The sequence below is a fragment of the Manis pentadactyla genome, chromosome 14 (assembly GCF_030020395.1).
Source record: "Manis pentadactyla isolate mManPen7 chromosome 14, mManPen7.hap1, whole genome shotgun sequence".
Taxonomy (NCBI): domain Eukaryota; kingdom Metazoa; phylum Chordata; class Mammalia; order Pholidota; family Manidae; genus Manis; species Manis pentadactyla.
This window is the reverse complement of record NC_080032.1, coordinates 17,899,886-17,915,874: the sequence shown is the minus strand read 5'-3', so window position 1 is coordinate 17,915,874 and position 15,989 is coordinate 17,899,886. Positions and strand designations below refer to the sequence as shown.

Below are 15,989 nucleotides of genomic sequence, written 5' to 3'. Positions count from 1 at the left end.
AGAAGAATATATGTAGTATATTACAATTATAAAAAGTTCAAAAACATACAAAATTACATATATACACACATACTCTATACATGATTACAACTTTTTTGAAAACAGGGAATGATCCCTAATAGTTACCTCTGAAGGGAGAGTAAAGAGAAACAGAAGGGAAGGGCACCAATGGCACTACAAGTGATAAAATGTTCTTTGTCTTACTCTGGGTGTTAGGCACATGGGTGTTCATGGTATAGAGATTATTTCTACCTTATGTATATTTTATACATGCTATTTTTATTTACTCAACATCTAATTTTAAAAAACTTTGAAACTGCATATGTGTATAGGCACACAAACATACATGCAAAAGCAAGAGAAAACCTGGAATGATAAAAATTTACCCCCCATCGTGGAGGGAAACTTTTATGTTTTATGTTAGATCCTTCAGTATTGTTTGAATTTGAGACTGACTACATAATTTTTTATTAAATTTATAAAAGACTTTTCTCTTAAAATGGTAATTATGAAAACTGTAATCACAAAGTAAATGTTAGGGCATACAGCTGGGTAAAGAGCTGAATTTACATTGTGATTACATCTTATGTACAAAAAAACATGCACAACAACAAGAATAGAAGAGCTGAGGTAAATCTGATCTAATGGAGTAACTGGATTACAGGTACTCTTCTTATAGGTTTAATTTCTTCGAAGTTTTATTTCTTGGAAATACTTTGTATTTCATTAGTACTACCCTCACTTGGAGAGAAATTAAGAAAAATGACAAATGCAAGAAAGCCAACTCTCCACCTTCAGAGCAGCCAAGTGAAAAATCTACCCACATGGGAGGGCTGAATGAATTATTGCCAAATGACAATGGATAACATACGCTGTGCCAGTAAGTGCACTCAAACTGGAGAGGATCCCCACCACACCAAGGAGGTGACATCAAACGGTTCTGAACTGCATATGTACTTCTTAGCACTTATCTGAGAACTGGCACTGCCAAGTAAACGTACAGTCAGGGCAGAAAGGCTGCAGAGGACAGGGAGACCAGGAATACGCTGAAAAAGGAAAGGAATATAGAGGGATGTGCAGACAAGGAGGGAGAAAAGAAAGCTTTCCCCAATATGTGAAGTAAAAAAAAAAGGGCTTAACAATTACACTCTCAATACCTGTAAAATTATTGCACAATTAGAGACTGTAGCACAGTAAGTGCCAGGGGAGTAAAGAATAGAATGATAGAAGAACCCAAAATCAGAATGAGGAATAGGCAGCAAAAACACACATGGTTTTGTAGTCTCTACAAATGTCCTCTCTATTCTATCCACTCCGCCAATTCCTAACAATTGGCAATTTCCACAAAGGCAAGAAGAAAAACAGCGATAAAAGTCTTTCATCCTCCTGCTGAAAATATCACTGGTATGAAATTAATATAAACAAAACCTTTAAATAAAAACCTAAAGGAAAACATTCCAAAGCAGATTTGCAGAGGAAAAATGTCATCTGCTTTCTGAGCTTACCACTATTAAAAGCAAGGCTCTATGTAACAAGGCTGATAGCCAATTGCTGTTAGGGTAATACCCCCAGCCCCATTTTCTTTCTTCCTATCAGGGTTTCTCTTACCCATTTCTGACAATCAAACTTTGATGAGCTCTTTCCCTTCAAAAATATCCTGATTCCCACCTCCAATCACCACCATCACCAACCCAGACACCTCCAAAGGCCCTTCTCCACCTATCCCATCAGTCTTGCCTTCTCCTTTCTTCCCCATCTTTGTTCTCCACCCCTCTCTTAAAAATCTCAACCTCAATTTAAGAGAAAACTTATTGTCTCAAATATTTCCTGAAAATAGGTTATAAACGCTAATGTTTATTTTCACTTTCTTTTCACTATCCCCTGCCTTTTAACCCCCAGCTCTTGTTCCTAATTAATTTTAAAACTCTGAGTTAAGTAGTGCTTAATTTAACAGGAAGAAACCAGGCTCAGTGAATACTTTCATATATACACACCTGTGATCAAAGCCTAAGTCTTCTGCTAACAACTATAGCTCATGGATGTTGTCAACTGTTCCTCCCTGTTCTTTGCACACAAAAGAATGCAAATGCCATAAAACCAAGAACATCTGTTTGACATTTGATTCCTCTCCTATTAATATAAAACTGGTCATCAATTCCTATAAATTCTACCTCCAAAATAATACTTGAATCCATTTCTTTCTCTCCATTCCTACTGGTCCTGCATAATTTCTCACCTCTACACTACTCTAATAGCTTTCTCTCTGCCTTTGGTTTCTTCGCTATTACAACCCACACTCCACAGAGCCCACCTGAATTTTCTCTCTGAAGTGTAAGTCTTATCATGTCATTATCCTCCTTAAAACCTTTCAGGCATTCCCCTGTGCATAACAGAATAAACTTCCATCTCCTTCACGTCATCCAATTTTGCATCAAACATCACTTTCAGTTTTGTTTCCCTTCTTGTTAAAGATTAGGCATTAAATAAAAGTATAGTAAATTTAATAATGGAGAGTAATTTCCAAGGATATCTAGAAATATTATATGACTTATTAATGTATTATTCATGTAATTACTTATGTAACTGGCAAGCTTATTCGTCTCAAACACACAATATCATCACAAGACTCAAATTTTACAAAACAGTTAGAAGTTTTAAACACATAATGTACTAAAACTAGATTGGGCTGTATAAAATATTTCTATTTCCAATTCCAATATTAAAATGTAAGGTGGATCACAAGGATCTAAATCAAGTAATTTACTAAGGTGAATGATAACATCTATCTCCAAATTTCTTAGTTTTCTGGAAGTTGTTGAAGTCATTCCTTTGGATTCTTAACAGTGTATCACACCTACTATATAAAAGAAAGTTTGGCAACAAAATCAAAGTTATTTTAGAAGATAAGTTTCCACTTTAAGTGAGTCTCATTCATTTTCCATTTAGAATATTCCTTGAATTTACCATATGAACTACCAAAATAAGCTATGCATCTTAACAAATTCATCAGAAAAGTCTTCTAAGAACAAGTTAAATACTTATTTTTCAAATCAAATTTATAAAATTTACTAAAGAAGCCAGTTTATCAGCTTATACATATCAAAGAATGAGTTCTCATGAGAATTATTCTGCTGTTTAATTAAATGTTACAGGATCTTGCAGATTCAAGAATAGCACTATCTGTCTGGGTCACAAAGCTCAGTTTCACCACCATCACCAAACAGCAACAAAGTATCATTTTCATACAAATCTCTTTAAAGTAGTTTACAGACAACTAATAAATTTAATCTATTTGGGATCAATCCATACAGATAATTACACTTTGTATATAAACCAATATACTTAGAAAAATGTTTTTAGTAACTTCAACTTTAGTTTAAGAACTTGTATTTCAGAAGGTAAATATTCATGGTCTTTAGTAAACTAAGGTATAGATTTATGTTCTGGTATAATCTCTTAATGTTAAACTTCCCAGGTATTATATAAATCTATAAAATTTTGTTTAGGGTAATTATTATATTAGAAAATTTGCCTAAAATATCTATAGCTCTGGGATTATATCACATTTTTTGTAAGATTTCAATTCCTTTTTATGTGAAAAGTACTTAAAAAGAATTATAATTAAAATCATCTATGTAATCTGAAGCGCAGAAATAAAGCTGAGAAAAATCTCATTCTATTCCTGAATTCAAAAACAGAAAAGAACACCTACCACTGCAACTTGTAATCCAAACAACCAACAGAGGCATGACTGCTGTCGGTAAAACATCCTCTATACCTCCCCCCAGCACTGAATATTCAGGCAAACCATGATGAAGTAAAATTCTAAATACATGTTGAGTGCTACTGTCCTGATCTTCAACTGTGGAAGAAACTGCCAAAATAACATATGTGGGATACTAGGCTTACTAGGCAGTCTCAAATAAGTAAAGCAACACTTAAGTGAGCAAAGGTAAGAATTCTGGTCTCACAGACCACATTTTCTGCAAAAACCTCAAGAGATTATCTCAACAGGATGCTTTATTTATCCCAAGGCTTTTCTTAATGATTACCTCAGTCTTGCCAAAATGGACCTTGGGATGATATCTGAGATTTGCTAAACACACACTACAGGGCACAACTTAACAATTCTACTCCCCCCTTATGATAATTTGCTTTGATCCCCAGAAAGCAAAAATGACACCCCAACGTAGTTTGTCCCAACATCAATTCTTACCCAATAGACCTCTAAATCCATTGCCACTGAAACTAAGAAAGCAAACAAAGTACACTGAAGCTCTAGACTCAAAACCTGGGAGGCAGCCCTAAAAGCAGCGCCAAAATTCTTGACACACACTTACAATGCATGTATGAAAATGTATCCAAAAGTGGAGCTCTTCCCAGGATTTTTGCTCATCATCAGTAAGACCCCCATCAGAAGGTACTAACTTGGCTGACTTAGGCAACACTTAGAGCAAAAAGCAGAAGATAATAAATTACAAAGACAAAAGAAAAGACACTGACCAAAGAACCATCCTTCAAAATAAGATTTTCTCGGGTGGCTGGATAAACTGTCTCTAAAAGCAATTCCAAAGGAAAAGGACCATAAACATTGTGTACATTGGCATCAGAATTTGACACATTTCAAGGGGGCTTACTTTGAAAAATACCTATCATTTGGGCAGATAGTGTATCAGTTCTGGTATGACTAGCTCAAAATCAGTTTTATAATTGTGAAGTGTACAACTTAAGGAGGTTGCATTTGACCTACTTAAAAAACAACCATTAAGGAAAATAAAAATAAAAATGGCTGATTGTAAAAAGCACATAAAGGAAATGCAGATTTTAGCATGCTCAAGCTACAACTGAGATTCTCCCCACTGACTTCACACTTACTCATTTATGTTCTCACATCTTTTATCTTACTCTTTCCCAGTGCTAATCCCATCATCTGGGTTCTTGATACTATGGTCAGACTTGTTTTCTATTATCAGCTTTTCTTATTTCCATCTTTCTGTCTCTCCACTATTGCTGTTCTTAAATCTACAAACATAAATGAGGCTCTAGCCTTCTAAAATTATTTCCCTCAATTTTTCTTTCAATCTCTTACCTGCCCCTCTCCCAATGTCCCTGCTTGCTTCACAATCAACCTTCTTCAACTGAAAAGTGTACCATCCATTCATTCCACGACCCACTATAACCCAGATTCTACCCTCAACAGTCAAATGTAATGATTTCAATTAAGTGCCAACTGCCCAAAAAGCAATCTTCTTCACCTTCCACTTCTTACCTCTCCCCCACTTCAAGGTCCACCAAAACTGTCTTTGAAAATCATAATTATTCTTTATGTCAAAGAAAGCAAATTATATTGTTTATTTAAAGCACCTATAACATAAACATTCACAACTTAAATGTCTAGGCTTTATAAGAAGTAATCCTGGGCCAAAATCCAATTTGTTTTAAATGCACAAAATTTAACAAATGATGGGTGACACAGTTCAACAACTGTAGTTTTGTCTATTTAAGAGAGCAATCCTAGAAAGGCTTTTAAACACATTATTACATGTAATACCATTTAACACACTTGTTTTTCCTCAATTCATTTTTCATAATAGTTTCTATATCATCTTGGATTATCTCCCACTTTTAGTTTCATATCCCATCTGCTCACTTAAGATTCACGTCTGTCCAGTTTTTGAAATATTTGTCACTTTAGTAATTAGCATTTTGTGTAATATAACACTGTTTTTTTAAAGTTCTGAACTGAATTATTTTAGAAGACTGATTATTTTAACATCACCATTTCTTAATCTAAATTGGCCTGCCCACACTTAAAATCTTCCACCTAACAAAAATTAGATTTTACTAAGTTTTTTTTTTTAAAGGAAACCAAGAACCAAGACCATAAATCAGAAGTGCTCTCCTACACACCACACTTCAGTATATATGGGCAAGGACAGACTCAGAGTTGCCAACTGAGTTTCCAAAGAATGTCCTTTCCACCCCTCTTTAGCAAACCACATCCATCCACTCCTCCAAGATCCAGTTTAAATAAAACTCCCCTGAGTTTTTCTGGGAACAAGGCACTATGCTATGTGTCCGTGTTGTTCTCCCTCGACACTTAACATATGTCTTAGAAATTAAGTAGTTCATTTAGGTCTCTTCCTACATATCAGACCCTTTTACAAGCCCACCAGATTTTCATCCTTTGTGATGTATGTACACGATTTGAAATGAATTATATGCCTAAATTTCTTAAACATAATATAAAAAATTAACATTTCTAAATACTAGTTTATTGACTACCCCATCCAATCTCATCGCCAATTCTCTTTTTCATTTCTCTGGGGCTCAGAAGTACACATTTACCACACAAAATAGCAAGTAGAAAGCCTGTCTCTCAAAGTAAGAGAAGGAGGAAAGGTAAGGGAAGAGCTAAAGGGCCAAGACATTTTCCTGAGGACATCACATGATCTGGCACTGTTCCCCCAGTTTTAATAAAAGTGTATCAGCAGTGGGGAAGCAGCAGTGAAACCCTGCAGGAAGGGAAAGGAAAATCTGTCTCAATCCTTACTCCAACACAGCTAGCTACTCTTCCCTTGGGGGGCCATCCTCACCTCTCAACACTCTCTTCAAACCTTTCTTTCAGACAGCAATCCTCTCCTAGCCCTACAAGAGGGCCTACAGCCTGGGCCATCCTCACTCCCAGTGCCTGGAGCCAAGAAGGTTTTTTAGGAGTTGCCTGTTCTAATTGCCAGCACTATATAGTCAGAGGAAAGGTGTTCCTGATCTAAGCAGAAACAAAAAAAATATTTAAGTTCGTTCCCGTAAAAATGCCATCGTAATAGCATCTGAGTTCAGTAACACAAGTAGTACAATACAATGGAGGTGGGTTAACCATCATTTGTAACAACAGAAGAGTAGGTTTTCATGTGAAAATAAACTCAGAAATTAACTTTTTCTAATAATTTAGGATGCTGGAGACTAACTACATGTAAAATTCTAAAAACTTAGGACACTTCATATTCAGTATGACTAACACAAAACTACAGATTGAGGGTGGGGGGTGACTTTCTTCCTTCAACAAGGTCTGTCAGTATTTTTAAATGTTGCCACATTATTAAATGGAAAATAGAAATTAGCCAGTAGTTAAGGATATATATACTTTGTTCAAAATATAGTAAGGGTTGTAACACAACAGACTAAAATATCATTTAGTCTTTAAGAAGAAAAAGATATTTATTAAGTACTATTTCTGACATTCCCTGAGACAAATCTCAAAATGTTAATAGTACTGCTATTTAAAGTTCAAAGAGCACTCTGAAGCTGCCAAGGAATTAATAGCTTAAACTACAAAATAAGAGCCACAGTTCAAGTTCCAGGCTTAGCCAGTCATAGTTTAGGGTTGGCACAACAAAACTCACCCAGCATTTAAGAAACATACCACACAACTGTAAATCATGTACCCAAATGAAAAGTTGTAAGATTCAAAGATGAATTTCACATTTTTCCTCTCAATCATGGCTTATTTATGAGGAAAGTCAGAAAAAAAAACAATCTTCTGCTCCCCCAAAACAAGTACAAATACAATATAACTGCCATACTTAAAATAATTTCATCTTTCCAACTTCCTGCTTCACTGTCTAGGGCTACTTTTTAACTTTAGTGGGAATTTGCTAGAAGTCCCTTCCTATTAAAGAACATTATCTAGTCATCCAAAGTTCTTTTCTCAAAAAAATACTCAAAATGATTTTCACACTTCATATTTCTATCAAGTTTACAGATTAAAATAACTGAGGCACAGAACTATTATGCCACCAATCTGATCTGACTAGTTAGTAGTAAAAAACTCTTAGTAATAAGGGGATTAAGAAGCATTATAATTAGCACACATAATATGGGGGGTCATAGGGAAGGCAGTATAGCACAGAGAAGACAAGTAGTGACTCTATAGCATCTTACTAAGCTGATGGACAGTGACTGTTATGGGGTATGTGGTGGGGACTTGATAATAGGGGGGAATGTAGTAACCACAATGTTGCTCATGTGAAACCTGAGAATAAGATTGTATATCAATGATACCCTAATGACATACATACATACATACATACATACATAAATACATAAATAAATAATCAATCAATCAATCTTAGGAAAAAAAAAACTCAGTTTGCCCTATTACCAGCTCACTGCCCATTTTATTGGACTCATGGGAAGTAACCTTGTAACTAAAGGTTGAGCAAAAGTCCTTTTTGGACAGCTTAAAGAATGAAAATTTAGGAATTCTAGATCAAACCCCAAACAAAATCTCCACAGTTTCCAAAATCTATAGGATGCCCACCACACTAAAGAAAATCTAAATACCAACAGAACATCTGTTCCTCTAAGGTATGATAAGCACATGTCTCTTGATCAGTTATAATTCTCCTTAAAAAACATTTTCTAGAACTCATCTAAAATATTATCAAGCCACAGTACATATAGCCTTGATAATATACATTCAGAACTCAGAGCTAAACATCCAAATAAGTTAAAAGAAAAATAAGATTATTGAAATCAGGACCTAAATGGGCAATGAGAACTCCCATAAGGAATAAGATGGAGAAGAGAATAGCTGTCCAGTAATCATTCATTTAACAAACAGTTACTGAGTACCTAACTATAAAGAGAATGCAAAGATGATTTAGACAAGGTCACTGCCCTACAGAAGCTCATATGCTTATCAGAGGTACATAGAAGGAGGTTCACAGAAGGAGCAAGAGTGACTAGTTCTGCCTGTGGAAGGCAGGAAAAGCTTCACAGAAGAGGTGACATTTGACCTACTAAAAAGATGAGTAGGATTGTACCAAGCATACATATGCCAAAAAAACCTAGAAGCTGGTTCTGGAGCAGATATGTATATATACATATATGTTTTTCCTTGTTTCCCTTTAGGATGTTAAAATTCAATCATGAGAACTGCCAACACAAAATGTTTTTTTCACACCAATTATCCTCTTTTGAATACCTTTCTTATTACTCTCAAATTAAGCCCAGATGGATTTAATCATCTTTCTTATTTAATGCAATAACATGGAACTGTTATGAGGAAGCTTCATGTGTCTTACACAAAAATACTTCCTCAGAAATTTATCAATGTTCTTTGCGGGTGGTGGGGACATGATAGTTTTCATGCAGTTTAATATCCTTTTTAGATGATCAATCTTTAGAATTTCCACTCAATATTATGAAAATTCTATTCACAATTAATTATGCATTTTATTTGAAACAAATCTTTCCTTATATTAAATTTTAATAGCAAATGTCTTAAATATACCCAATTAATGCAGACAATTTGACTTATTAGAGTAGAAAGATCTAATGAAGATTGAGAAAAGAATATTTATCTGCAAGTTTACCTAATTCTTTTTATCTTTCCTTTTCAATTTTTTAAGCTAAAGTTACAAATTTAAACTATACAAAATAAAGAAAAAGATGAAATTTTAATATAATTAATTCAGGAAGTTCCTTAACAATAATGGAATTTCACTGTACTGGAAAAAGTACAAGTAGAAAGCCGTCAACTAGGGCTCTGTGCTATTTCACAGTAGTTGAAATAGGGTTTTAATAAGATTCTACCACAATTCATCTACAGAAAATAAACACTCAGAAATATACACAATAAACCAGAGTATAGAGATGCCAATGACATAACATTTTCCCTCGGACACAAATGATTCTCCTAATTCTCATCTAAAAAGAAAAAAAGTCCTTTCTTCTTTTTCTTCAGACTAGAATCCAAATGTACTCTAAAAGACATTTTATTAACCTAAAAAGGAAAACAGCTCCACCAAACAACTAAAACATGTTAATACAAATGCAAGTAAAACAAGAGGTCCAAAAACTATGATAGCCAATTTATGAGGATAAAATCTAATCTACACAACATGATTTTAACAATTAAATAACAAAGCAATATAATAGAGTAGCGGAACTGTCTCAAAAACATAAACACCGATCACAGCATTTTAAAAGAATTTTAAACTGTTTCTACATCAACTAAAGCAAAGACAGAAAACTATGCTGTTTAATACAAGTAACTTTATACTAAAGAAAAATTGGGCAAGCATACATATTTCATCATGCAAATGAGTCTTAATTTACAATTCCTCATTTATGTTAATATTTACCAAGATTAATGGAAAATCACCTCCCCTATGTAATGTAGTGAATTTCAACAGAACAAAGCCAACACCTTCAAATCTTTCAAATAAACAATTGAAGCATATACTATAAAAGGAAGTTATCTGAGTAGGATCAGAAAGAAGTTAAATGACTCAAGTGGGGGGAGTCCTAAATTGCAAGAACCCATCACAAATATTGATTCATAAATTCCAAAACTCTAAGCTGTAAGAAACAAACATGCATGTTTGTGTGTGAATTTTTTCAACCCTACAGAACATTTTTAGGCTACAAGTTACCTCACTTTGCAATGCATTAAATGTATTTCTTCGAAATAAGAAAATTTACAATGACATTAGAAATTCTGGTGGCCAACTCTACACAACACACAGTCTGAAAAGCAGATTAGCATCCAGTACAATTTAAACAAATAACACTAATAGCAATGTTGCAGAAATCCTTTTTCTCCATTTCTAATAAATAGCTACCATGCACAGTTTAATAATAATACTTAATATTCAACCATATTACTAATTCTCATAAACTTTATCTAATCTCTCTCACTGGATAGCTTCCATGACATAAATGTACCATCCACCTTCAGAAAAAACAAATCAGTACATTCTACTACTAATTCAAAGGAGGCGAACATTATTATTCTCTTCTATCAAAAGTTAAGTCAAATCATTTCAGAAAAATACCTACTCTATCTTTGAATCAAATTTTGGGAGACAACTGAATTAGCTGCTCCAAAAAAAACACCCAGATAAGCAACCTTATTACTATTTACACTGAATTTCATCTCAATTTTAAATAATTTAACAACTATAACTACAGAAAATACTTATATTTTGCAAATAGCCTACAGTGCAAACTGGTCACAGAAATCTTCTTTATTAATCTCAAGAGCAGAAGAGATCTCTGAAAGTGTTTGATGAATACAATTAACTCACAAGGCTAAATAAGCCAGTGAACAAAAAAGATGAATCAATTTTTCCATACCTAACTAATACAATCCACTACTACAACTTAACCTTATTTAAAGGAATGCCTTAAGATATTTTTTCCAAGTACTTAATACCATGAAAAAATAACCAAAATATTCCAAAGAAAATGACTAGCTCTATAAGCACCTGGCATAAACACTTATAAGCAGCCCCCTGCCTTTATTCTCCCAAAGAAGAAACAGATCCAACCTAACTTCCTTTCAAAGCACTTCACAAGCAATAACACAGCAACATACTTGGTAGCATGCAAGTATTGGGTACACTATTTTCTCTTTAAAATTATGAACTCATCACACGTACAAATGGCTCTTTAAAATGGTCCAGTAAACTGCTACACTATGCCTTAAATAGCTGTCTATTATGTACTTAAAAATATTTACTAGCAATTGGAGGTTAATATGGCAACTATTACCGGATGGCAATTATTGCTATTAAAAATATATAAATACTGTAACACCATGTGCTACTAACAAAATGCTAAATAGAAAACATACATTAGAAAATCATAAATATTTTCACTAGAGAAAATGAACCATCATGAAAAAAAGATTCTTCAAGTATATATATGAAAATTATAAGTTGGGATGAAAAAAATACCCTGAGTATATATTTTGGCACTTGAGAAGATAAAAGAAATCATTCCCTTTTCAAATGACAGTCCTCCCCATTTGGTTCTAGCTCAAAACACTAGATCTCAAAAGTTTCTGCATTTACAACTATCTTTCCTTTCTGCAAAAAATAAATCTCTTAAGAAAAAAAGAAAGCCAGTAACAACAGATTACCTTAAACCTTCAAATATAGAAGTAATGCTCTTCATTTAATAGGAATTATGTACTAAAGTGTGTATGTCTGTTTCAATTCAAGGAGGAAGAATTTGATATCCTCACCTAATTACCCCACAGTCAGGGAGATTCTAAGCAAATAAAACAACATGATATAGAACACACATACATACCTCATATCAAAGAGGATCTACTTAAATATTGTGTCTAATGGACACAAAATCACTTTTCTCCATATCATCTCAACAGAGAACAAAACTGAAGAAACAAAACTATAGATAGACTTACATCTGGAAATTATATGTCTTTCCACAAGGGTGAGTTGACATACTATAAGGGTGCACTGTTACACTTTCCAAAAAAGGCAGATTTAACACACTTAACTGAATTATAACTGAGTGAATATGTAACAAAAGTCTCCCAGAAATGTGACGGACAGCATGAGAAAACAGTTTTGAATCACAAAGGCACAGTCAGGCAAATATTTAATGCAGTAGCTACAAATCTCACAACAGTAAGAATAAGAAACACATACAATGACCCGTATCATACACACACACACACACGCACGCACACAGGAATTTTTCACATATAAGGAAAGAGGATAAAGGTTAATAGAGAACTTAAGAAATCGGATGCCACACAGCAGAAAATCGGAAAGCAACATAAAGACTAAGAAAAAATCGTAAGGCACCTGATGGCGCAATCAACTTTTGCCAAACCATAATGAACACTTCAAGGTAACAGGAAGTGGATGGGTCATTAGTGTAGTACAGAACTTCAACCTCTAGTTTATATTTCCATCCACATTATAATGAGTATCTAGGTAAATTCTCCATATACAACGCTTTTCTCTTGTCAAAAATATAACTGCAGGCCAAAAAGAAAAATATATGCTATTATTGAGCACACAGAGTTCTTACATGTTTTATTTTGAACAGGTGATATCATCTCTGCATTAACTGTTCCATACAATGTACTTCAGGCAACATAGTTTTAATATTCTAGGTTGCCGGTGTATCTGATTTTCAAGAAAAAGTCTCAATTTGTTAAGAGAAAAGTTTACAATATCAGCATCTTTTAACTGATTCATAATCTTGTTTTAAATTAGCACCTTATCTACCCTCCACACACAAGAGAATGTAGACATTCTATAGTCCTTTAAAAAAGAGAAAAATCAACCCATGAATTTCCACAGCTCTGCATTTCAAAGTTGTTACATAAAGAGCAACGCTGTTAAAAAAAAAAAAAGAATACTCAAAAATCAATTCCTGGTTTAAAGAGATTTAGAAGAGTAATATCCAAAGCACAAACCTTTAAGCTGGTCATAAAGCACAGAATCTCTCCTACAAAATTGTTTCCCCAAAATAATCTCAAGCATTTTATCTCTGTAACATTATCATCCTTACTTAAACTTAAAAGAAAAAGATAAATGAGGTATCCTAAAGATTGGCTACAAATGTGTTTGTATTTGTCTATGAAACATACTGTATATAATAAATTTAGCACATATACACAAGCCATTACCAGTCGGCATGATAAATGGTCAATTTGGTGGGGGAGGGGGTCTCTTCTCACTAATACTGGTCTACTTGGTTATTTTAATTACCTGTTAAAGTGCCTATGTAGTCACCAGCGACCAAACAAAAACCGTTTTAAAATACCCCTTAATCAGTATGCTTGCTAATCTATGAATGTCCCTGAATCTGACTGATAATAAATAGACTAAGGGAGAGAAAAGAGAATGCAAAACGAGTTCTATCTACTCCCATATAGCAAAAAATCAAGGGGAAGTTATCACAGTACTGAGAGAATTGCAACTTAAAATTGATTTTACGATTAAATATCTGAATAAAAATATTGGAAGAGAAAAAATGGCCTGATCTCACAACAATGAAAGCACGCTTACTATGTCATTTGGTCTTTGTAGATAAAAGTCACATGTTTTGATATTTTTTATATGCATAAGGAAACATTTAATAAATTACACATTTGAAAAGTTGGCAAGAATTTGTATTTCTTCACTAGTCTCAAAGAAAAGAAGCATCCATGCTACCCATAATTAAATGTAACTAATTACAATTTGAACACCAAATTATTTATCCAGTGTAAACAAAGATTAAAAGGAAATAATACTTCTATCTACAGCAGAGGTTACAGAAAATAATTTCCAAAATGCATGCTCTCCAAAATGCAGTGCCCCCAAAAAGGGCAGACAACTTAAAATAAGTTTTTTTTAAGGCTAAATTAAACAAACGGTTCAGCCAATTTTCCAATTATATTGTACGCTTGAAACATAATTGCCTTACATCTGTTTACAAATATTTGCTCAATATTTAAACAAATTCGTAGTCTCCCGGGCACATAGCTATACATACAGTAACTCATACACAAAGCACATATTTAAAGACCACGCACTGCAATTATTAGCCTAAACGCCAGGTTTAATAAGGTGAATGTTTTCAGAGCTAGGTAATACGACCCAATAAAAAGCAAAGATGGCATTTACCACCAAATGTCACTGCCACCGCCAGGAAAGAGTTGCTGGAGCCCGATACATTTTTAATTTCGATGAATCTAGTCGCCGTCGCCGGGTGCCAGGCTTCCCGGAGAACAATTGACACCCTAACTGCTTCGAAATTAAGGCAGGCGATTCAAATCCCAAGGAAAAGTTGTCAATTATCAAAGAGAGAGTGCGCGAGAGAGGCGAAAGCAGATAAAAGCGATGTTATCAAACCTCCCAGCTTGTTGCTTTTGTGTGTGTGTGTGTGTGGATTCGTTGTTAGGATAGAGAAAACAGTTTTTAAAAGACACAGGAGGAGAGAAAGAAGAAAAAGCTTTCTCCACCTTCCGTCGGCTCGGTGCAAAGGCTTTACGACTCTCCAGCGTAGTAAGCCCCGAGAGGCAGGCGGCTGTCGGATGTTTACAATCGCGGGAGCTTTCAATGCAAGAGTCCTACACTGGCATAATCACATTCAATCAACTGTTTTCGGGCGAAATTGCAGGTGTCATTATGGAATTTTTTTTTTTTTTAATTCTAAAGGACGGCGGGCGGGCAGCGATCCGACAAGGGAGGAAAAGACTGCTTATCGCAGGCGCGGGCTGCACAAGGCAAAGCCTTCCACATTTAGGGAAAAAAAGGGGGAAAAAGGGGAGGGGAAGGGGGCTGTGATTGCAACAGAGGGTGGGCGTTCGAAGTGCGACCCAGAATCGGCAGCTCTGAGACTTCCACATGCAAATTCCACGCCGAGCGCCGCGCTCACAAATGATTTTTAAAGAGCCAAATAAACACTGGATGGGATCCAAGGCGAGGGAGAGACGATCCAAAAGGGGGAGAATCGGCGAGAGGCGAACGGCGGGGAGAGACGAGGGAGGGGCGAAGTCCCGGCGGCGGGAGGAGAAAGTTGGTCGGCGACAGAGGTCGGGGGACCCCCCCAAGGCACAGCCCCCCTCCCCGCAGCCCGGTTACTCACCAGCGAGAAGAGGTTAGAGTGACAATCCTCCAGGCTCGCCCCGTTCGCCACCCAGTTCGCTGCCGCAGTCATGATCCTCCGCGAGCCCGGCCGCCAGAGCGGGGCATGTCGGAGCGAGGCGTCCGAGGCGAGGCCGGGCCGGGCGGCGGCGCCTCGCCGGGGAGCGCGGGGCGGCCGAGCCTCCGCCGCCGCCGGGGGAGGGCGCGAGGGCCGGCGGGCGGGCGGGAGGCGCCGCGGCGACGCCGCGCCGGGGGCGGCGAGCCCGGGCCGGCGGGGGGGTCTGCAGCGGCCGCGCGGCTCCTTCCTGCTCTGGCGGCGGCGGCGGCTCCCGCGGCTCCGGCGGCGGCGGGGGGCGCTGTCCGCGCGGCGCGGCGCCCTCCCCGCCTCTCAGGGCCGCCGCTGCCTCCCCGGCCGGCGCTGCGGGCCGGCCGCCGCCTCCGCCTTCCCTGTTCTTCAGGCGCCGCCGCCGCCGCCGCCTTGTTTATCTCCAGTCACCGACTCCCCCTCGGCCCCCGCCGGCGCGTGAGGGAGGCGAGCCCCAGAGCCGCCGCTGCCTCGGAGCCGCCGCCGCCGCCGCGGAGCGCGAA

At 36.7% G+C, this 15,989-nt stretch overlaps 1 protein-coding gene and 1 long non-coding RNA gene across 4 annotated transcripts in view; both read right to left on the bottom strand.

The window, feature by feature from the left end:
- The window catches only part of MED13L (mediator complex subunit 13L), a 322,750-nt gene extending 307,216 nt beyond the window's left edge, over window positions 1–15,534 (bottom strand). For 2 of the 3 annotated variants that reach the window (XM_036929473.2, XM_036929474.2), the window contains exon 1: window positions 15,403–15,534. In XM_036929473.2, coding sequence (XP_036785368.1) covers window positions 15,403–15,474 — 72 coding nt within the window. In that variant the 5' untranslated portion in view covers window positions 15,475–15,534. The remainder of the gene's footprint in view (window positions 1–15,402) is intronic. The other variant, XM_036929475.2, reaches the window with a different exon arrangement.
- On the bottom strand, window positions 2,705–15,392 carry LOC130680887 (uncharacterized). The gene is made up of 2 exons (XR_008993914.1): window positions 9,296–15,392; window positions 2,705–9,257 (listed from the first exon to the last, which is right to left on the bottom strand). It is a non-coding gene; the product is annotated as an uncharacterized LOC130680887 (long non-coding RNA).
- Window positions 15,535–15,989: the final 455 nt, after the last annotated feature.